General features: G+C 49.3%; 1 protein-coding gene across 2 annotated transcripts in view; it reads right to left on the minus strand.

Annotated features, from left to right (window-relative positions):
* Nucleotides 1-536: 536 nt before the first annotated feature.
* Nucleotides 537-24,436, minus strand: part of ZFAT (zinc finger and AT-hook domain containing) — a 207,245-nt gene continuing 183,345 nt past the window's right edge. For both annotated transcript variants that reach the window (XM_053559219.1, XM_053559218.1), the window contains one exon: nt 537-1,988. In XM_053559219.1, the coding sequence (XP_053415194.1) occupies nt 1,749-1,988 (240 nt within the window). In that variant the 3' untranslated portion in view covers nt 537-1,748. The remainder of the gene's footprint in view (nt 1,989-24,436) is intronic.

Consider the following 24,436-nt stretch of genomic DNA (forward strand, 5'->3'; position numbering starts at 1 on the left):
ATAAATTATAATTGATATTTACGGACTGTAGGCCAGACTCTGTTAATGGCTTCAAGGGTTTTATTCAGTTAATCCTCTTAGAAACCTTAGGAATCAGCAGTTATCCTTAGACCTATTTCACAGATGAGTAAATTGGATCTCAGAGAGGCCTGGTAGCTCCTGCCAAGGTCATTGGGATGAGAAGGGACAGAGCTGTGTTTGAGCCCAGGTCCCCTGTCTGCGGCTGGATCACTCACCCCTTTCAACAGAGACCATGCTAATAATGCATGGACATGATGGCCCTTCCTCAGAACTGCCTGGATTTCCTCACTGTGTGCCTCGAATGTCACTGCCTCCCCAAGGTTCTTATGTCCCACATGCCTGCTTGGCTAAGACCTGGGTTCTGGTGGCTCTTTCTAACCTTCCTTTAGAGATCCCCAGCCAAGTGGAGATGCTCAGGCTCACTCCCACCCTCCCCTCCCCCCACTCCCAATCCTTGCAAGTGCAAAGTCCATCTAGTCGTCAAGGCCCTGACCACAGCTGGATGCCCTGTGAAGTGTCCTTAATATCCCAGGGGGGAGGGTCCTCCCTTCCTTGCCTAGAGCAAGAACTCACTTATTTGCATCAGAGCTGCAAGAGACAGCCTCTGCCTCTGCAACAGGGCAGCCACCATCCATGTGTTTATGCACCTACATGAGAGCTCTGTGGGAGACATGGCGCTTGGGGGAAACAAACTTTACCCCCGATGAGTCGGGCGGTGGGTAAGAGACCCCAGGGCCAGGCAAGGGGGAGTGGTGCTCAGCTTGATGCCCCCACATGCCATGCACAGAGCCGGGGCTCAAAATGTATGAAACTGATGGTGAGCACCCTGACTGGAAACCCTGGTCAGACAGTTCCGTGTCATAAAGGCTCCTGTGAGTTCTCTGTTCCTCCCAGACACAGAGTGGGGAGGGCAGTGCCACTTCTCAGCAGGCAGCAAATCCAGTGCTGGGTACAACAAAGTAAGGTAAGGTCATTACCTTCAAAAAGCTCCCAAAGCAAACCCCAGTGCTTTAGTGGGGGAAAAGCATCATGGTCTACTTTTAAGGGCCCAGGTCTGGGTGGGGTACTTCTGGGAGGGTCCCAAGTCCAAGGTTACCACGTGGGAAGGGGAAAGGTAAGCCATCCACCTCACAAAGGAACCCAAGTACTCGGGCAGGAAATGCTTTAATTCCACCCACTCGTCCCCTTAGGATGGGAGGTGACAAGTGAAAAGTGCATTTTTCTTCAGAGCAAAAGTAATTCCATGACAGCAAAATGAGTCCCTGTAATGGGGAGAGTCGTGGTGACCTGCCCTGATCCCAGGTGCTTTATAGATAAAACAAAGACACCTCTGCCCCTGCCCCTAGCAGTAAGGTCACTTTCTAAGTGATGGCTGTCTCCTCTCACCAGACCGCACAGCGGTCCCAGATGGAGATTCAGCACCTGGGGGGCTGGGGTGACTTGGGAAGATGCTATGGGCACTGGGAGTTTCGGGGGACGCGGTGCGGGGCAAGTGTGGGGTGCTGGTGCAGAAGTCCTTCCGGAAGCAGACGGCACAGGCTGGGGGTGTGTCCCTGTACCAGGGACAGGGTGCTGCTGGTGAGGCCGACTGCCCCGCCCACCCAAAGTAGGGTGAGGAGGGTCCCATTGGGCTGCCAGGCAAAGAAGGAGAGGTGAGTGCCATTCTGTGGGCCAGGCGGGCTGGGTGGCCCCATCCTGGGTGCAGGTTCTCTGGCAATGCATGTCCTCTAGAGCTCTGGGGCCGGCTGCTCCACCGCCTGCCCCTCCACGGGCGGCATGGCCTCCTGCACGTACACGATGAACTCCGAGGCCTCCCCTCCCTGCGTGTACACAGTCACCGTCTCGATGCCCTCCACGTCGTCAGAGGACACCACAAGGTGGTGCTGCTCGGCCAGCTCCACGGAGGCTTGCTGGAGGGTCTCCTGGATCATGACCGTGTGGTTGGAGCTGGGCTCCTCCTCAGTGACCTGCAGGAGGGCCAGAAAGACGTCACAAGGGGCCTACTTCCAGGTCTAGCACAATAACGGGTGACCACAGCTCTGGAGTACCCAGCACACTCCTAGGCTTGTCCACACCATGCACAGATCTCTCAACAGTGCCTGGCGCTTGCTCTTGGGCCCATTTTACAGATGAACAGAGCAAGGCTTGGTGACATAAAGCAATCTGGTCAGGTTCCCCAATGGCAAATAGTGGAACCTAAGTTCAAATGCAGAGTCCATGGTCATTTCCTGACACAGGCTGCTACCTGGGGCTTCAGAAGGTGTAGGGGTTACCTAAAGATTGAAGGTTGAAGGCACCAGAGGGGTTATTTACTGCAACAGCACTGAAGTGGGGTATAGGGGCTCCCAGAAACACATAGCTGGTCCACCTGGCAGTCACAGCAGGACCAGGAAATCCTGGGCTCTCCGCCTCTACACGCACTCTGGGAGCTCAGCTTAGTGGGAAGGTCTGTATCTCACTAGGAGGGGACACAGGCTCTCTGGCCTTGCTTCCCCAAGAATACCCTGTCCACCAACAGCAAGCCCTTCACTCCTGGAGGGGGGCTGCTGGTAGACACTCACTGCCCCAGGGCTGAGAAGGAGAGTTCTCAGAGCACCATCAGCAGACAGGACCTGATGGCTTAGACAGCCAGGCCTTTCTCTGTAGCTCCAATCTGGCAGATTCCAGACAAGACCAGATTACAGCTGGTGTTACTGCTCCACAGCCCTGACTCCCTAAGCTTGGGGCTGTTTTTCCTAACAACTGTCTCTGATCTTGAGAAATAAAAGACATGGGAAGATTTAAAACCCTCAGAGATATAAAAATGAGTTGAGGGTTAGAAACAAATCCCAGGAGAAAGCAAAGGGCCTAAAACTGTTCAGCTGGAGGGTGCGCGTCCTCAGATCTGCTGAGGGATGTCAGAGACCCACTCACCTCCGGGTGCGTCCCGATGGCAAGGTGGAAAGGGCATAGGCTTAACTTGCCCTAACCCGCCACTGACACCAGTTCCACCACTTAGTAGCTATGAGGCCTGCCCAGACACTTTTCACCACAACCCTCGGTTTTGTCATCTCTTAGACAGAAACTGAAACATCTATTACAGAGGATGACCGGTAGAATGAACGGGGATTCCATGTGCAGACGGGTGCGTGACAGCATCACTGCCCTTTCCATCCCTTCATTCATTCACTGACCAACACTTCCATCTACACCTGCCACCTGGACGGTACTGTGGGGTGGGCTTATTCATGTATTCAACAGAACTTCTGCCATTTTATCAGCTACCACCAGACTGCAAGCTCCATTAGGGCAGGGACCGTGTCTGTCTTGTCACAACGGTTTTCCCGGGGCCAAGCTTATTGCCTGGCACACAGTAAGCGCTCAATATCCATTCATTGACTAATAATCCACTGAGTGACAGATGCTATGTCAGGTACTAAGATAGTGGCATGGTAGGAAACCACAGTCCCCCCAGGAGCTCAGTCTTATGGGTGGCACAGAACTTCAAGGCTCCAGCAGAGGAGGCCAGTGCAAGGCAGGGGGGAGCCAGGCTTGTTGGGGCTCAGGAGGTGGCATGGGGAGGGATTGTGGGCAGGAGCGCTGACTCCTAGGAGATGCGGAGAGCGGCAGGTGCACCCAGACAGCCTCCATGAAGCCCAGGGCACCACACTTGTGACTCTTCTCCCCGCCTGCAGCTGGCACCGGGTGGCATTCTACTCCCCGCCCCACATATCTATGACGTGCTGTGAGGCCACCCTCTCTGTGAGATGGTCTCATTCTGACCCTGTGATTATTCCAGTCGCTGTGAGCAGGAAGCAACTAGAATAATTGAGAGAGAAAAGTGGAATGGGCTCCTCCAGGGTGGGCTTGGAGGTCCCCATGTTATCGAATGGAAGGAACTTTTAACTTGGACTGGGAGGATTCACCAGGAGCTGGAGTGCGGTTCCAAGTGGAAACTATCAATATGTTTTGCCTGGTTTGTTTTTTAGAGTGAACTGAGACTATTTTCTTCCTTTCACTGCTTGTTTCAATTTAATTTAACTGGGAGAATGTATCATGAACCAGAACTTCAAAAGTAAATATTGATTTATTTCCCTTCCAATGAGAGCCCCTGACAAGGGTGGGAGAAACGGTGTGGGGGGGTGGTGGAAACAAATCTTTTCTCCTCTTGACTGTCAGTGACTTCTGTACAAAGGGAAGGGTGAGGGGACAGGGGATAATCTGAGGCCAGGTCGGCAGGGCCTTGTGTGAGCTAACAAGCCCACTACACTCCAGGTAAACAGATGGTGTGATCAGTACAGAGAGACCTGCTGCCAGGAGCTGTGAGACATCCTCCTGGATGTGACACCATTGCTTGTGCACAGTGACTGTCATCAAAGCTGACGAGGAGGCATTCATTGATAGAAATATCCAGTGGCTAAAACTCCGTCCTTTTAACAACTAACATACAATGCCGAGTAACAACAGGGGTGGAAATTACTGTCAAAGGCGAGGGCTGTGCCCTGGCCTGGCCTTTGAAGGGCAGAGGTTGCAGCCTGTCCTACAGCAGCACCATGGACACACGTCACATTCTCAGGGCTATGTCCAGGAGGAGTTGGGGGGGGGTCCCTAGATGATAAGGACACAGCCACCGCCCACAAATGTGGTGAAAATCAGAGAAGCCTGACAGGCCTGACCTGCAGGTAAATGACATGCTAGATAACTGCAGCATCAGGGCCTGACAGCCACTGCACAGAGGGTGACACCGGCCACAGAGGGTCCATGGTGGGAAAAGGCATCATAGGCAGAGGGAAGACACTGAGTAAAGAGCAGGGGCGTGCCCTGCAGCCTGCCAAGGCCGCCCTCCACCTTCCCGTCACCTGACCCCCGGGCTGAGTTCCGTTTTCACCTTTCCAGAACACTCCACCATCCACACTATGACTCCGACTCAGCTTTGTTTCTGAGATGCCCTCCTGGCTGCTACACACACACACACACACACACACACACACACACACACACACGGCTCTGTTCCAAGCCCTCTCCCAGATTCTAGGGTCATTCACTGCTCTTCTCCTTCTGCCCACCCCAGGCCTGGTGGATTGCTAGGTCTCTGCCCTGGGGCTCTTCCAGAGGCTCCTGCCTCTGCTCCAGACCACACATCCCTCTGCACTTGGGAGGGGTATTTGTGAAACAACCACAGGCAGGGTGTGCGGTAAGTCACGGAGGGTGGGAGAGCTGGGGCAGAAGCAGCAGGTGAAGCCTGCAATGAAGTCTGCAGTCGGATCCTGAAGAGTCTCGGTCACCAGCTGGGAGACGGAGCTTTCACTTTACAAAGGAAGACTCTGAAAGGTATTCAAAGCAGAGCCCCATGCTATCCCATCTGCGGCACTTTGTGGATCAAAACTTGCCCACACGAGAAGACCTGCTGAGGCTGTGCTGCCGCCACCGCCTCTCTCAAGTCTGTCTGCCCACATCACCTTTCCTAAGTATTTAGTCTACGAAAAGGTAACCCTTTCTCCATTTGTTTTGTTTTGTTTTTTCTATTTTCAGCCTCCAGGTTTTGTCCAACAGAATCACCACTAAATTCATCCTGCAAATTATCAGAGTACAGTAAAGTTTCCAAACATGATCCTCTGGGCTGAATCCACCAGAGGAAGTGATGGAGGCAACGGGCAGGGCACGTTTCTTACAAGCCCGGCAGGCGGTTAGGGGCAGGGTCCCCTAAGTGCGTCCGGGTGTAGGGCTGCTGCTCAGTCACCTTACTGAGGGGACTGGACCGGACCACCTCCCCGGGTCCTGACACCTGCCGCGGGCCGCAGTCACATGCTCCCCGTTCACACCCACAGATATGCTCCACTTTACCTACAGCTGACATGTGGATCCTACGCAGAAGGCATGGATGAGCCCCCTACACAGGGGCTCAAGGGTGTTCTTCCAAGAGTTTACTCACTCTGTGCATGTCAACGGTCATGTGATCACAGTCTCCCCTGCTCCCAGGGAACCCCATGTCCACCCAGCCCTTTGCAGTTTATTGAACATTCTCCTATGCCTCATCACAATTATTTATTTACACACAACACTGTGGCTTGGGCATTTCTGTTCCCATTTTACAAATGGGGAGACTGAAGCTCCTAATACTCTAGTGCAGGGGTCCTCAAACTTTTTAAACAGGGGGCCAGTTCACTGTCCCTCAGACTGCTGGAGGGCCGGACTATCATTTAAAAAAAAAAAACTATGAACAAATTCCTACGCACACTGCATGTATCTTATTTTGAAGTAAAAAAACAAAACGGGAACAAATACAATCACACCACCTCATGTGGCCCGCGGACCGCAGTTTGAGGACCCCTGCCTAGTGACTTATCAAATATCAAACAATTGGATAGTAGCAAAAGGTGGACGTAGCTCAGGTGACCCCAAGTATAAAGCCCTTCCTCAGCTGGCGTAGCATGGCAATGATTAAAGGCATTCCTTGTCCGGATTGATAGGATTAAATTACTGCTCTTCACCTGTCCCAATCAGTCTGAGGCTGGCTATATAATTCTCAACCACTCTCTTTGTTCAAAATGATCACTCTAGTAGCTTAATCTATTAGCACAGGCTTAAAATTGTTCTCTGCAGTAGAAATAATACGGCTTTCACAGTGTCATTATCCCCTGAGATGGGTATTCCATTTTCCCCCAATGCTGTATCTAACACATCTTTTAGCTAAATTATTAGCAGCACAGATAGCTTAATAGAAAATCTTAACCCATGGGACTCTACATTATTCACTAAATCAGGCACTGAGTTCGGTAGTTTTGCTCAAGTGTTCTTCTGGAATCTAGACTAGCTCCCTGTCAGGACCCGGCACTTTGCAGGGTCCCACTCTGGAGCAAATGCCACCTGCCACCAGCCCCCTGCGTCAGCTCCCTTGGCTTTAACCCTTCCCTGTCCACCCATCCAGCAAACATCCATGGACATTGCTGTGTGCCAGGCACCAGCCGCAGCTCTGCCTCATCGTCTTGATTTTTTCCTGCTACCTCTGCCTGTCCAGACTGCCCCTTACCCTCCAGCTCCCCTCCCCATTTTCTCTGTAAAAACCATCCCCAGGTGGTTAAGCTTTTTTTTTCCCAGCATTCAAGAAAACCATAGACCAGTAGTTCTCAACCTGTGGGTCATGACCCCTTTGGGGTTCCAACGACCCTTCATAGGAGTCACCTAAATACATCCTGCATATCAGATATTTACATTACGATTCAAAACAAAAGCAAAATTATAGTTATGAAGTAGCAATGAAAATAATTTTATGGTTGGGGGTCACCACAACATGAGGAACTGTATTAAAGGATCACAGCATTAGGAAGGTTGAGAACCACTGCCCTAGACTCGGGAAACACTCCCGAAGGTGGGTCCTTCAGGGACCCAGGTGCCCTGCGGATTGTTCCACAATCCCTGTCTGCCCCGAGCTCCCTGAGACACGGACAGCCTGGCTCCTTCAGGCCTGGCCCAGTGCCACACTCCTGGCAGGTCCATGGTAGGTATCAGCAACATTTCTGAACTGCCCACAGGTAGAACCTGGAAATGATGCTAACAAGAACCACCTGGAGCTGCCACACTGCAGGTCCAGCTGCCTCCTGCCTTTCTATCAAACTCTGCTTGACAAGAGTAACCCAGAGGATGTGAACATGGGGAGATTGCATGCTGTCCAGGGAGGAGCCCCTCTTGGCTCCAAAAGTCCCAAAGGTCCAATCCCCTTATTTTATGGGAGAGGGGCCAAGACTCTGAGGAAATAAATGGCCCAGGGCCTCACTGCAGGAAGATTTTTCTGGCTTTTGTTCTACAAAACTCCCCACCCTGCACAAGGGGACTTCACAGCAAGACACAAAGCAATTTGGTTACTGGGAGAACAATGGAGAGCACAGTCAGAGTCCAGCGTGGTGGCCAGCCCAGCACGGGTGAGCGCTAAGTGAGTTTTCCCTGGATTACTGAATGAATAAAAAAGTAGTAATCATACCAGAATGACAAAGACTCGTCAAGAACAGTTCTAAGGGTTAGAGATTCCACTCCGTGATATAATAATAACAACACTGTTTGCTGTGTGTTGGATGCCGTGGTAAGCAGTCTATGTTAAGTGTGTTAATGGTGTTTAGTTTTCACAACACCCTAGAGGTCTTAGTGTCCCAGCTTTAGAGGACAGTGGAGTTCAGGGGAGGATGAAAAGCTGCTCTGGGGCAATCTGCCTACCTTCCAGGCCCTGGGGAGTCCAGAGTGGACTGTGCCACCTCTGATAAACACAGCAGCCAGAACACTGTCCACAGCACAGGGCTTGGTCAAGCAGGAGGCTGCAGTGTTGGGGGACACTCACCCCGATTCTCTGGCCAGACTCCTGCCTTTGACCCTGGACAAGCTTTTTTCATATTTCTCTTTCCTCTTTAAGAAAGCAGGCCTCTTCTCCTATGGTGCTTCAGAGGCTGACTGAGACAGGGAGGACAATCCCACTTCCAAAAGCATAGCCACCAGACTGTGGTGCGCTGACAATCATCCTCAAGAACCCCCGACAGCAGGCGGGGGTGTCTTGTCAAACAGGAAGCACATGGGGAAAGTGGGGCCCGTGGAGACAGCAAGTGACCTTTAGCTCACAGCCAGCCCTGCACCCCAGAACCCCATCCTACAACACAGGTCCTTCGGTTTCAGAGACTGCACTGATGACAACCCCTCCCTGGGACACGAAAACAGCCCTGAGACACATTCAAGGAACTCCAAATATGACAAAGACCAATTAAGAGAACACAGAGTGAATCTCATGGTTGAATCCCACAGAGGGATGCAGCAGCAATGAGAAAAGGGGAAATGTTTGTACTATGGGGCATTTAAAGTAACATTTTGAAAACCGCTGGTGAAATATAATAAACAATACACAATTGCATTGCAGCTTTCAAATATCATGAGGAGAGCTTTCTGGTGCCTGGGCCCCCCATGTGCCTGTGCTGGAGATGCTCGGGCCATGCTGTTAGTGAGCTCAGTCCTGGCCGGGACGTCGAAATTTCCAGGCTTTGGTCAGGCCAAGTCAGATCTAGCAAATTATTTGAACTTGGCTTTCAGCATATAAATAAACAACAAACAAAGGAATAAAAATCAAATGTTTACTGGCCCTAAAATCAAAAGAAACAGGAATGATATATAGCGGGATAGCATCCCTTATAATCGTATAACGTGTGTCGGTTTATGACCCTGTGGAATGAAGCTGCCACCAAGGTGCCCACCAGGGGCTGCTTGCACTCCCAGGGCCCTCCTGCAAGCCTGCGATCCTTGCCAGGCACTGTGAAGATGAGAACTCTGGGAATTCTAATTGGAGGGTCTCTTTAGGACAGGGACCATCCTTTATTTTTTAGGAGAAAGAAACTGCACTGTCAGGCCCCTGCCACCATCACCACCGCCAATAGGAGGTTGTTTTGCTTCAAGCACCCCTCGCTTTTCAAACCCAGTTTTAAACAAGTTGGACCAGGTTTCTATTTATTAAGTCACATCTTGGGGAACAGTCCTCTGTCTCAGATGTCATTCATGTACTTAGAAGACAACTGGTGCTGTGGCCCAGGAAAGGAACAGAGAAGCCACTTTGTCCTATAGGCACTAGGACTATTCCCAGGATTAGTTCTCAGGCCCTGCTGGGCATCAGCCCCAGACCTGGCCTTCTGTGCCGCAGGGGAAGCGGACAGGTCTCAGAAGGCCACCAGCAGAACACAGGCCTGGTCAATATCATCAACAAAGAACACCCATGATGAGAAGGATGCACTGAGACCAGGCCTGGGAGACACAAAAAATCTATGACAAGAGTCCAACTTTCACGAGGAGGTGGCTAGATGTAGGCAGCAAACACGTACGTGAGAAGGTATGTGTGGAGCAGGCATGCAGACGTTCAGTGTGTGGGCGTAGGTGTGTCCAAATTTGTATGTCCATGTGCACCTGTACAGGCACGGGCAAGTGTATGTGCAGCTAAATGGGACTGCACGTGTACACGTGTCTGTGTATATATGTACACATGCACACATGCGGGCTTGTGAATTGATCCACACACGTCTATAAGCGTGCACATACATGCAGGTGGTGTGTGCAGGCATGTGTGCCCATGTGTACATGCGTACATCTATGCATGTTTAAGAATACATATGTCCATGCACAGGTACATGGGCACACAGGAGTGCATATGCATGTCCGTGTGTATGTGGAGGACACATGCATATATACTGGTAAGTGTGTGCAGGTATATGGGACACATGTGTCCAGGTGTATACATGTACTGTGCACGTACACAGGCATGTGTGCATATGCATGTCCGTGTGTATGTGGAGGACACATGCATGTATACTGGTAAGTGTGTGCAGGTATATGGGACACACGTGTCCAGGTGTATACATGTACATGTGCACGTACACAGGCATGTGTGCATATGCATGTCCATGTGTGTATGTGGACACATGCATGCACATGAGTATGGGCACACATGAGCAGTGGCATCTGGCCTTCCCCTGCTCCCTGCCCTCGGTAGCCACATTCTCGCTCCCTCCCACTGCTCAGCTCTCTTTCCACTGTCTCCTAGGCCCCCAGCTCTTCACTGACCATCCTGCCACAACTTCCTCCTCTCCTAGAACACTGTGCCCAGTGTGCAGCCCCAGAGCCTCTTCTATTGACGTCCTCTCCCTCGATGACCTCAGCCAGTCTCACGACTTTAAATATCGCCTCAGACTGACAACTCTGAAAACAATGGCTAGCCCAGATCTCTCGCCTGACATTCAAACATGCCCATTACATTCTCTACTAGGCATATCCACCTAGGTATCAAATAGTCATCTCCATGTTCACGGAGCCAAAATAGAACTAGACCCTTTCCACCTCCCAACCTGCTCCCCATCCCCCTGCCTTCTCAGTGAAGAGCACAGCCAGAGGCAGAGACCTCGTCTGATTCTTCTCTTGCATACACGCCATGTCCAAAGCTTTGCAGAAGCAGTGGACTCCAACATGAGATGCCACCAGAGCTCCCCAGCACCTGCCCCCAGGCCCACCAAGGCCACTCTGCATCTCACCACAGACTTCTTAGGTGACATCCTAAAAGTCTGTACCTTGGCCCATCACCTGACATCACAAACACAAATGGGAGATGCTGGGTCTGAGAGCAGCACGCACAGAGCTGCTAAGACCCACGTGAGCAAAGGGTGAACTTGACCGCTGGGAGTTCGTTACACGAGGGATGAGGCTCCATCTCCATCTTTCCTCAAGTGCCCCTTGGCTCCAGGCCTCCCCTGGAGTTAACGCCTGAGTCTAGCCTTGAAGGAGACTACAGGCTCCTCAGATGACATTCCAAGAAGGCTGACTACTTTTAGAGAAAATGGTCAGGTGTAAGAATACCTGGTTTAGGGCAGAGAAGATGTAGGGCCAAAAAGGTACCTGCATCTTTACATGCACAAAGGGTTGTCCCACAGGGGGACAATGAGAGGGTCTGCTGGTTCTGGGGGGCCTGGACTGAAAGACAGGATCACAGAGCCCAGCAGGCTGCTGTACAGGCTGAAAGACCCTGAGCTCCCACCTTGAGCCACTCCAATGGCTGCCCAGAGAGCATTGTGTAGGATTCCTGCACGGGGGCAGCTGGGACGTGACATCCTCTAACGGAGGGGTCCATGGTTTAACCCTCCCTGCATTCCTAAGTCCATAATGCATGAATTTCTATCTTCTAGGAAGTGTGTGAAGGCAGCTCCTGCCTGCTTTCCCACTGACCACTGCAGGTTGCCCTGACTGGGGTCTGGAGAAGAACCCTGCCTCCCTCATCCTGGCAGAGTGCTGCTCTTTGGCAGAAGCCTGCACCCCTGCAGCGATGTTTTGGAAAGTTGGAGGGGTGGGTGACAACGTACAGCAAAGTCCACAAAACCATTAATTGTTCATACAACTTCCAAATTTCCCGCTAGTCACAGGATTAGAAATCAAGTGCCACTGTATTTATGAAGATCTGAGCCCAGAACCTAAATCTGTTTTACATATAATCAACCAGATACTCTGAGGGAAGACTCTTTTATCTGGTTCAGGGAAGCCCTCCAGCGTCATCAGTGCTGCTCCGCGTCACTCATGTCACAGTCTTGTCAGCCTGGGCTCGTGGCTTGTGTGTCCGCAGTGGATTCCACACTCAGGAGCACACATGTGATTGCATCACCAAGTGTGTGTTTTATTTTCCTATTGCTACTATAATAAATTATCACAAACCCAGCATCTTATAGCAACACAAATTTATCAGCTTTCAGTTCTGGAGTTCAGAAGCCTGAAATGGGTCTCACTGAGCTAAAAATCAACATGCCAGCAGGGCTGCATACTGGCTGCAGTCTCTCAGAGGGAATGCATTTCCTTAGCATTCCAAGGTCCACGGGCCACCTGTGCCCCTCAACTGTGGCCTCCTCCATCTTCAGAGCCAACAACGGCTGGCAGAGTCTTTCTCATAATGTCAGCTCTCTGGTTCTGAATCCAGGACACTTGTGATGACATTTAGCCCACCTGTGGAATCCAAGATTCCCTCCCTACCTCATATTCAGTTGAATAGCAAGCTTTCTGCTCCTTGCCATGCAAAACCTAACATATGTGCATATTTGCAGGTCTGGGATGAGGATATGGACACCTTGGAGGCCATCATTCTGCCTGCTACTGATCCAAATTCTTATTATTTTATCACAAATAATTTTCCATTTACTTCTTATTTCAGTTAGGAACTAGAGTGATTTTTTTCTAAGCCATTTATGTATAAAAATCTATGAACTTCATTTCAGGATAGTAAAAGTCATGCTATAAAAACTTGGTATTCAACAGGAGTGGCAGGTCTGTAGGGCTGGACCCCATGAGCGGACATGTCCTACGATTGTACGGCTCGCCTGTGACTAGATGGCTAAGCTGGCCACCAATTCCCCTCCAACTCCTGCCGCCCTGCTATTCCCATTGTGTCTGGTTCACTCACGCCTTATTTCTCAGCTGCGTCCAAACCTGAGATCAAAGAGAGGGGTGCAATTCATGATTCTCTCCCAAGTGACCGGTAACTTCTAAGGCCTCTTCCACTCAGAAATTCTCAGATTCCATGCTATGGTAAGAATTAGAGGGTTGCAGGCGAAAGTCCAAATACCCAACAAGAAGAATGAAAAAAGAATTATAAGAGGGTCTTTAACTACCAAATGCAATCAATGTAACTTGATTCTTTGTACCCTCAATGAATCCCCAACAATAACGAAAAAAAAAAAAAAGGGAAAAAGAACACTGTAGCTGATTCTGTTAGATGAAATATTCCCCTGTGTATGGTTAAGTGCTGGGGATGGGGGGTTTTGCTCACTGTGTAGCCAGGGGAGGGCTTCCTTTAGTGCTTTCACAGGGAGATGAAAGTGAGGTTAGTACACAAGCACATCTGCTTTCATAGCCCCAGGTTAAGAGTGTCGTTTATGTAAGCCAGAAACAAAGGGAAATGGTGAATGCAGTCCTGAATTATAGAGGAAAGAAAAGATATAAATGTATGTGGTTTGTATAGAAACATCTATAAAGGACAAAAAAGGTATTTTTTTAAATTATTTTTTTGAGATGGAGTCTATGTCACCCTCAATAGAATGCCATCGTGTCACAGCTCACAGCAACCTCAAACTCTTGGGCTTAAGCAATTCTCTTACCTCAGCCTCCGAGTAGCTGGAGCTACAGGCGCCCGCCCCAATCCCTGGCTATTTTTTAGTTGCAGTTGTCATTGTTGTTAGGCCTGGGCTAGGCTCGAACCCGCCAGCTTCTGTGTATGTGGCTGGTGCCCTACTCACTAAGCTTTAGGCGCTGAACCAAAAGGGGGGTATATCCAACAAGATATTTGCAGAAATATCAAAAGATATTCACAGGCAGGAAGACACCATTCCAAGTGTCAATGTAGATTCAAAGCCTTTGAAGGAGCAAGGAATCTACAGGGAGTGGAGAGGCCTTGCCCACTACTGAGACCCATCCAGTAGCGGGCAAGACGTCTTTTACAGAGGGAGATGGCACCATTCCTTCCCCAGCCTGTTTTCCTCTTGGTCGTAATTAGAAACAGGTACTTTTTCTTTTCTGAGGACACAGATCACATCACCATACATAGTGTGGTTGTGGCACAGGGGCACTCTGTGCACAGAGCAGTGCCACCTGCAACCTGGCCTGTCAACCACGCCCCCTGGCCTGAAGGGGACAGGAAGGGCTAGCTTACTTTGCTGTGAGATAAGGGCCTGGAAACAGGAAGAGGGAAGTGACACGGGCTTCCTCCCAGCCTCTGTGCCATGAGAAGGGGACACGGTTTCCATACGGGCAAACCAAAGTGATGACACTCATGGCTAAAGCACCCTGTATTTCTAGCACATCTCAGGAGCTGAAGCAGCTTGGTTTAATCTGAATAGTAATCTAATTAGAGCAAATAACCCTTCTCTGCAAACTGGCAGAGAGCGAGTGGGAAGGGAGAGAGATGCAGGGGCGGGGCAGGGCAGGGCAGAAGGCAGTGCTCCCGACTGCTGCTGGATACCAGCGCTTCCCCGAGCAGGCATCTGCCACCCTGTCCCCTCTCCTGAGGGGGTCAGGCTCCCATGGCCTAGAGCAGAGGTCCTCAAACTACGGCCTGTGGACCATATGTGGCCCACCGAGGACATTTATCTGGCCTGCCGTGTTTTTGCCACCGCTGCCTGTCCTGCTTAGCAGCAGACTGGTCCCGGCCTGCAGTGCACGTGTGTGGAATGTGCGTGCACTCTCCGACTCCCTCCTTCTCTCTGTCTCTCACTCCTCCTCTCAGTCTCGGGACTAACTGGTGCACACTCGCGTCACTTGTTACGACTGGCAGTGACAAATGTGGAACCGGACATTGACCATCTCATTAGCCAAAAGCAGGTCCATAGTTCCCATTGAAATACTGGTAAGTTTGTTGATTTAACTTTACTTGTTCTTCATTTTAAATATTGTATTTGTTCCTGTTTTGTTTTTTTACTTCAAAATAAGATATGTGCAGTGTGGATAGGAATTTGTTCATAGTTTTATTTTATTTTTTTTTTTAACTACAGTCCGACCCTCCAACGGTCTGAGGGACAGTGAACTGGCCCCCTGTTTAAAAAGTTTGAGGACCCCTGGCCTAGAGCCTTCCTCCCTCGTGGGCTTAGCACACTCACACCATGTCTACACACTACCTGGCTTACAAGTAGAAGCTTGATAAATACAGAATCGAATTATCCTAATGTGGACTGTAGGAGACATTTTGAAACTGCTGAAACAGTTCAGAGCATGGTTACTGCTCGAGGCAAGGCTCAGGCAGCAGCTTCTCACGGCCTGCGGTATCTTTTGATATTTAGACAAGTTCACTGCACATAACACTTTACCTGTTGACCTTTAAGCACATGTACACGGAATTTCTACTTTATTTTGGGGCCACACATAGGTGCCCCGTGTCATTGTCAGGCATCTCACACAGGGGACAGCCTCCTCCTCACAGACATCATCCCACACGGACGGTCACCCTCAGGGTCACGCAAGCCTCCTATTCTCACCAAAATCCTCTCGGCTGCACCCCAGGAGAAAAGCCCTCCCCCCATCCCATTCCACAAAATCCCCCAAGTGACCACCCTCAGGGACCTGGCCTTTCTCAACCTCACAGGTGCTCGGCAGAGCTTCAGGAGAGGGACTAGTCCAGCCTTTCCTCTGCAACCCTGAGGACACCCTCCCTGTGCCCAAGGAGGCAGTGTCTAGCTTCTTTCCTCAGCTGATGCACTCTTCTTTCCTTAATTCAACAATCTGGTCTTCTGGCAGTTGTTCTCCTCGTCCTTTGAGACGAATAACCATAAGCTTCCAGAAAACCCGAGAAGGCTTGCTGAACAACTGATAAGCAGAAAGGCTAAAATGGAGCTGGCTGGAGCCACACTGGATTCCTCCCTGGACAGCCACAAAGCCACAGCCCTCACTCAAGGCAGAAAAACCAAACTCCCAGGTATAGAATGTTTGTATAATATTTTTTGATTAAATCACAACAAACCATTTCAATCATTCATTAAGCTTACTGAGATAAGTTCATTAGTAGCCAGCAGACCTGAGAACAGAAAAAGAAACCGGTGACCGTCTTCTTATTCTGAGCACTGATGAAGCTTTGACAGTTGCTCTGCTGAGGCTGACCTCAACCACTGAGCTAGAGCCAGTGCTGACACCCAGGGCGACACAGCCTCGCATTGGGCAAATCCACAGGTCCCCCTCTCTCTGCTATCTGGGCTTCTTCCTCGGGCAAGACGGTCTGCTTAACTCTTTGTCCTGACCTTAACCCTGTGTGCCCTTCTCACTCAGAACCACTCCTGCAACCTCCTCTCACTTCAGGCAAGGTCCCTCAGCATCAGAGATTCCAAAGCAGCCTCTGTCTCAGCTTGAGCTATATCACAAAGGACCACAGACTGGGTGGTTTATAAACAACAGAAATTTCTATCACAGTTCTGGAGGGTGGAAATATGAGGTCAGGGTGCCAGCACTGTTGGGTTTTGGGGCCCTCTTTCCCGCGGCAGACTGCTGAGAGAAAGCTATCCAACCCTCTGGCTTCTTACAAGGGATTCCTATCATGACCCAATTACCTCTCAAAGAGTTCAGCCCCAGGGTCAGATTTCAACAGATAAATGGGGGGGCCACAGTTAGTTCATAATGGCTCCCCAGGGCCTTCTCTAAGAGAACTACTCAGAATGACTCAACAACCACAGGTAGTAAGGGGTCAAAAGCTTAGCATAAAATAAGGCTAGACTGCATAATATAACAATGTCTTCACCTCCCTGGACCTCACAGGCTCTGCTATGAAAGAAACTGTCTCGTTCACCCCAGGACTCCTGAGGCCAGGCACAGAGCCTAGGTGACCACATCAGTACCTGCTTGCTAAAAGGAAATAAAGAGAATTGGAAATAGCCTGGGCTGAATTCTACACGCACAGTAGGGGGTTAAGGAGCTATGCTGTTTCTATAATCACAGGAGCTAAGATTTACTGAAGACTCAGCCACATGCCAGGCAGAGTGCCAGCTGCTTCATCTGCATAATCAGATATAATCCACACAACAGCCCCATGGGACAGGTTCTGGGTCCTCCCATTTTACAGGTAGGGAAACAGAAGTTTAAAGATAAGGTGGTCACTATTAAGTGACAGATCCAGGGCTCTAGCCCAGGCAGTCTGGTGCCCTTGAGCCATTTGCTACAACCAGCTGTGCCCACGCCTCCTGCTCTACCGGCTGCAATATGAGCTGGGGCGGTGGCCATGAAATGGGCTTCTCTGGAGACAAGCTTTTGTGCCGTCCCTCTGGGGCAGGGACTCTGTCTCAGAGACCTGTGGTTCCCCTGCAGTGTACCTGCAGCCAGCCTGGCGATCACAAGGCTGCCCAGCATAAGTCACACTGAAGGCACCCCAGTCCCACCAGCTCAGCTTCCTGACATCCGGCCTTGCATTCATGGTTCTGAATATTTATGAAGCCTTTAAACACTCCTACCCCCACCAGTGTCACCACCATCTGCAGCAGCCCCTTGTCAACATTCCCTTCCTATTGCCCGTCAGGGCAGGAAGGACCACATGTGACAGCAGAAGCTAGCTAAGCTACAGGATCTAGCAGGTTTTCCCTATTGGCCAGAGTTACCCTAACAGGGCCCACAGGTAGTGCTCCTTCTCTGAGCGTTTGCTTTTGTGTGGACGCAGCTTCTCCAGGGTCTTCTCCTTTCCACAATCAGCACATGTATGCTGGGATGGGGTGGGGTTCTTTTCAAAGCAGCCACTTGTCTCTATTTATATTTAAAAGAGGGCATGAGAGGAAGGGAAGGAAAGGGCAGGAACTCAGGGCTGCTCCTGGGGCCTGAATGCCTGTTCTTGGAGAAGCAGGACATACAGATGCCCCAGGCCTGCCTCTGACCAGAGTGCTGCAGCCATGCCTGGGATTTGCAGAAGGGAGCTTGGTTTCTCATCTGACTGCTTACTCAGTGGCTGAATTCATTTTCTGTGTAACAAATTTCCAAAAAGGTAGTGGCTCAAAACCACCCAGATCCTTCTGCTGCTTCTAATTGCTCTGACATCTGCCACCAGGTGGAGAAATTCTCTGCTTTCAGGGCTCATAGGATAAGTTTAGGCCCCACTGAGCAATCTTTCCATCTTAGGGCCAACCGTGCCATCTATCAATGCCAGCAGGGGAATGACACTTACCATGTTTGTGAGTTCTAGAGAACAGGGCTCATGTGGACTTGACAGGTTGTAAAAGGCCTCGCTCCAGGGGAATGAGAAGCAAAGGCAGGCTGAAGCAGCTCTGTCTGAGGACAAAGCCAAGGAGGGCCCAGGTCCTCCTGATGGGAGTTGACAGGTCCAGTCCCTCCTGTCAGGGCTACTATAGCCCTGGCATTGGCACCAAACCTGAGACTGAGTGACCTCAGCCAGCAAGGACAGCTTCCTAGGGTGAAGCTGTAGAGGGGGAGGAACTGGTTGCAACCCACCTGCCAGGCTGAGAACATGGGTCAGGAGACAGGCACCAGGCAAGGAGTTATAAACTCAGCAGTACAAAAACCCTAAAAGGAGGATTCTGCAAATAGCTCTAACCAAGCTGCAGCTTCTTGGGGCGTAACAATAGAAAAATGGATACTTAGGAAAAGAGAGAAGCAAGTTTCTCTTTGGGTTAGCTGAGGATGTGTTACACAGAAAAAAGGCACTAAAATGGAACAGAGAAAGACCTTTATTCTCTATTTTTTTTAGACCATTTATCATACACCACAGATATAACATAGAACTTATTTTTGCTTTTAAAATTTCACAAACAAATGGCATTTTCAGTAACTGCCATAGCGTCAGAGGCCTCAGCAATAATAAAAGAACTTGGAAGGGGGATGTGATATGGAGTATCAGCCATCCAAAGCCATGCCAGAGAGAGGAATCTCTACAAGAAGTTTAAACAAAGAAAAAGAAAAGATTCAATGGCTAAGGGAGAATGAAGGCAGGCCTACGAAGGACACGAGTGGCATTAAGTGACAAGGGGAGTAACCCACTGCCAAGGTCTTGGATGAACTTCTTAGCGCTGAGCTACATGCTGAAGGTCACTCACTGTTCAGTGACTGCGGAATAAATGTTCCATCAGTAATGTGAAGCATGGAAATTCTTAGAGAGGCTACCTGTATATATAATTAGGAGCTTGATATAATTAAAGCTGGCAGAGCCCCGGGATCAAATAAATTGCACTGCAAAGTTCATTAGGCAAAAGCCTACCCTTGCCAACCAACCAAGACGTGTAGCTCAAAGCTGGTTATCATACCGAGGGCTGTGAGAAGGGGGAAAACCAAGAAAGTCATCAGTGAGAGTTCAGTATTTCACAAAGATCAAAAGGACTGGGAATTAAAAGATAAAAGTCAAACCTGGATTATAAGTGTCTGTCAGGAGTCCTGACTGCGTGCCTGAGAACCCAGCATCAGAGCTCTGAGGGCTTAGGAAGCACGATGTATGAGTGTGTTCTCTGAAACTCATGCACGATGGAGCTGCCTGCCTCCTAAGGACATGTGTGATTCCTGTGCATGCGTCTTCCACAGGCACCTGAATCCATCACCACTGTAATTACAGCAGAGTCAGCAAGCATGGAACGAGTGTGACATCCCATCACACAATGAGCAAAGACAGAAAAATACAAGCAGTGGAGGCAGACAGAAACTGTTACTATCAGCTCTGTTAAAATCACATATAGTCTTAATCCTCTAGGAAGGATTCCTGAGACGAATCCCAACAATGACCAAAAAAAAAAAAACCAAACAAACCATAAAGGGAAAGTAGAGTAAATTACAAATGAAGATGCCAGGGTTTCATGACGGTGCCAGAGAATCAAACCCTGTTGTTACAATGCATCCCGCACGCGTGGCGGCACAGACACAGGCGAAGGAGGCTGAAGGGGAAAGGCGGGTGGCCAGTAAAGCAGGGGACAGTGAGCCGGTGACCGCCCTTGATCTGCGCTAAGTGGAAGGCCCTGAAGTCCAGGAGAGATCTGTTTACAGTCTAAGTCAAAAAAGTGCCTCTGTGGGAACAAGAAAGGGAAAATTCCATTAATTCATCAGGTACTTGAGCTTAGAGGGATAAGAAAAAAGGAAGAACTCCACTCAGTCCCTTTTCTGGACAGAATAAGAGGAGCGAGATCAACTTAGACTCCTTTGAGACAACTCGGATGCCTAGTATCTCCTATATTGTGATCTGAAAATGGTTAGAAAAATATGTCATGCCAATAAATTAATAGAGACCACCAAATTAATACACTGATTATTTTTAAAAATAATAAAAAAATAGATTTTGAAGCCTCATAAATCATGTTCCAGATCCTCCTTCCCACTATTTGGCCACTGATCTAAAGACATGTGCAACATCTGCCCCCAGAGGAGGCAGGCCGTTTGGGCTCCTCCCTTTGAGATGGCCCACGGGGCCACCAGGCTTCTCCCACCAGAGGCCTTGTACAGATGGACAGTGAGGAAGGGGCCAGGGACCTTATTACTCAGGGCCTTAAAACAGAGCAACTGTACAGGCACTTACTTACAAAGACGCAAGTGGTATATGTGGTCTCTTTAGAAACGCAGATGACATTTTCTTGCAAAAATAATGAACTGAAAATAAACAAACAGCAACTCCAGTGCTGGCTCACAACCTACACGTGTCCCCAGGAGAGAACTTAGTGCCACTGCCACATGCTGCCCGGGGAGGGGCTCTGCCCTCCCTTCCCCTCAGACAAACATTTCCTCAGCCTCCACTGCCAGTCAGTACAGGGACCACCCGAAAATGACAAAAGCTATGTGGAAGCAGTAGGGGAAGGTGGGTTGATTACAGCAAAGCTTTGGTTCATGACTTTTTTTATTTTTTATTAATCGTCAGTTAAAGCCTGTGAGAGGAACACAGGGGCTATTGAATGAGATTATGTCAGCATAATTCTGCAGCAGGCTGAGGGTCTGCCTGGGGGAGGTGGGCTGCTGCCTGCAGGTCTGAGGCAGTCACAAGTGCTCCTTCCTGGTGTTCTTGCCACGGAGGCACACCAGCAGACAGCTGGTGAAGCATCTAGCACATCAAGAGTAACAACAAACAGAAGAGAGGGGGGCAACCCCAGGGAGAAAGGCGAGCACCAGAACAGGTGTAGGAGGGACACCACCACTACCCCAACCCCGCTCGGGGCACATGAGCCAGGGGCAGCCAAGGCCTGGGCTGCAGGTGAGAGGCCCCACGTGGGCAGAGACATGGATCTGCAATGCAGAGAACTGCCAAGAGCTGCTGCTGACACCGTTCCTCCCGAGGGAGGCAGAGATAGCAGTGACTGCTATCACAGAAGGGTAAAGTGTAGGACCCTTGGGGGTGGACAGGCTGTGCTAACATCTCCCCGGCTGTGACTCTCTCAAGCAATCAGCAGGACAGAGCTGATTCCTGAGCCTTGAACCAAAATATCAATTTTGATGGAAATATGGATCTACTAACATATGTCTGGTTTGTGGAAGCTGCTGAATCGTCATGAATTCTAAATCAAAATCCTCTTTGCAACAACTAAGAATTTTATCCCTAGTGTAAATAAAATAATAACCCTCCACTGACAAGAGACCCTCATGCTCTAAAATGCACTCCTACTTACGAAAGATAACTTGGTATGTAGACCACGGGGTGCCCAAACATTTGGTCAGAGCCTATTCCAGGTACAGCTGGGAAGAGTGTTTTGGGGTGAGAGTAACAGCTAAATTGGCAAACCTGGTAAAGCAGATCGTGACCCCTGGTGTAGGAGGGCCTCATCCAATCAGGTGAAGGCCTGGATAGAACAAAAGAGCTGACCTGCCCCTAAAAATAAAATTCCTCCTCCCTTTGGCCTTGGAACTGGGACATAGGTTTTTTCCTGCGTTTGATCTCAAGCTAAAACACTGAGTCTCCCAGGTTCAGTGCCTGTCAGCCTTCACACTGGAGTCACACCATCAACTCCACGGTATCAGGGGAGCCCTTGCACATGGGCAAATGTCCTGGCCAACTCACACGGGGCACACAGCCTGAAAGGCTGTTCGTTTTCTTTAAGCAATGCAATGAAGAAATGATCCACTCCACTTTGCTTGCAGCCTAGGGATCTTCTCCCAGAAGAGCCCTCCCTCTCCCTCAGGCTAACACCCACAATGCTCCCAGCTTCCCTAGCTGCTATTTAGGAGTAAACTCTCAGCAATGAAGAACAATGCAAACCTGGTTTTAAAAAACTGTTATCATAAAAGCAAACTGTTAATTCATCCTGACCTTCTTAAAGGGAAAATGCTGTGTCATCATGAGGTGCTGTTAGCGCTCTTGATCAGCACCCTGAGGAAGAGAAGGGGCAGGGCGCAGCTGCTGGCGTGGGCTATCAGGGGCTACCAGGAACGCCACTGGTAGTCACAGAGAGGTCCCAACTGTTCTGTTAAATGTCAGGAATGCTCCACGCAAATTCACTGTTTGGAAGAACCTAAAAATTGTGATTTGTTAAAAATGACAACCTGATTTCCACAGAGGCATACTATAGGTTGGGAAGCCCACAGCAAAAAGCCCATCATCAGGCCCTCAGAAGTGACATAAAGCCACAGGCTATTGGGACTAAGGGCAGGCTGAAGTGAGAAACCAGGCTAAGGTGCTTCTGGGATACAGAATCTCCTGCCTATGGTTACAACACAGCAAGTCACTGTCTTAATTGGAGCCTTTTCCACAACCCCCTGCCCCATACCTCTATTAACCCAGCAGGTGCTAACACCAGCTCCTGTCTTACCCAGCTCCTGCCTATCCTCCAAGGCTCTCTTCAGACACCATGGTGTCCACAGAGCTCTCCCTACTCAGCACTTACTCCCACCCAAGACCCAGGCACACACTGGGCCACTCTCCAGTCCCCCTCCAGTGGCGGGTCCCAGGCCATCTTCCCCAAAGTATTCATCACTCTTGATTAGAAATGTCTGTTTAAGGCAGGCATCCTCAAACTTTTTAAACAGGGGGCCAATTCACTGTTCCTCAGACCGTTGGAGGGCCAGACTATAGTTAAAAAAAAAAACAAATTATGAACAAATTCCTATGCACACTGCACATATCTTATTTTGAAGTTAAAAAAACGAAATGGGAACAAATACAATCACACTGCCTCATGTGGCCCGCAGGCCGCAGTTTGAGGACCCCTGGTTTAAGGTCTGCATCTTCCAGACCCTCTAACCAGCTCTGCTTATTCTTTTTTCTATTGCACTTTTCACTTCTAACATACTGTTATCATTTCCTTATTTATTACAGGTACCTGGATTAGCCAGCTTCCTCAATTAGAATATAAGCTCCTAACAATATTGTTCACCTAATTTGTTTACTGATGACAATACTTGGTGGACAGAGACAGCTCAGAGAGTGTTTGTTGAAGGAACGAATAAACCATCGCCATGGCTATTTGCCTCTCGAGAGCAGGACCTGACTTGACCCTGCAGCCCAGTGGGGTGGGCAAAATGACGCTGCCCTGCTGAAGACGTCCAGGCCCTAATCCTGAGCCTGTGAGGATGCGACCTCACATGGTGAAAGGGACTTCACAGATGTGATTACATTAAGGATCTGGCGATGGGGGATCATCCCAAGTGGATACTCCTACATTTCTAAGTGGTCCAATATAATCAGAAAGGTACTTACGAAAGAGAGTTACGAGGGTCAGGAGCAAAGGTCAGAGTGACAGGGTGTGAGACCTATTACTGCTGGCTCTGAAGATGGAGGAAGGGGCACATGGAAAAAGGAATGTGATGGTAGCAATAGGAAACTAGTATTAATACGTTCAGGGATTGGACACATAGTAACTTGTTACTAAATGTCTGCTGAATGCATGACTATAAATACTAAAGTGTAACTTTTAGTCTCTTAAGTAAAAGTTAATCCATAGGAATAGCCACAAGTCACTGAAGCTGTGAGCCGATGGTGATGACTGTTACTGTTACTATTTTCTTAATTTTTTTCCTTTACCTTTAAATAACTAATTTTGTCTCAGAGATGCTCATGATATCAGATCCTGTGCTGATAGGTCTTACATCTATCTACGTAGCTAGTTTTATTAATCAAATATAAATTTCCTCCTCATAAAACCACAAAGCAAGATTTAACAGAAAAAAAAGTAAAAGGAAACTAATTTATTTAATGAAAACTGTTTGGTGTTAACACACACACACACTTAATTGCATTCAAGTTCTCATCTGAGTGCTTCTGCCAGGCTGAGAGGGGCACACAAGGATTCTTCTCTCTGAGCATTTAAACGCTTGATCTTTATGAATCTGTTTTTAATGCTGACACTTGAGAAAAGAGAGAAGTGACGAGGAGTCACTGAGGACACGTTTCAGCCTTCAACGAAGAATTCAAATGATCTAAATTACTGGGAAGGTTTTATCCATGTCTCTTTAAAGAGAGAGAACGAAACAGTTTCTCCCCTACATCTCCGCTTTCTCAGCACTGTCTACCCCT

This window comes from Nycticebus coucang, chromosome 13, assembly GCF_027406575.1.
Source record: "Nycticebus coucang isolate mNycCou1 chromosome 13, mNycCou1.pri, whole genome shotgun sequence".
NCBI classification, from domain to species: domain Eukaryota; kingdom Metazoa; phylum Chordata; class Mammalia; order Primates; family Lorisidae; genus Nycticebus; species Nycticebus coucang.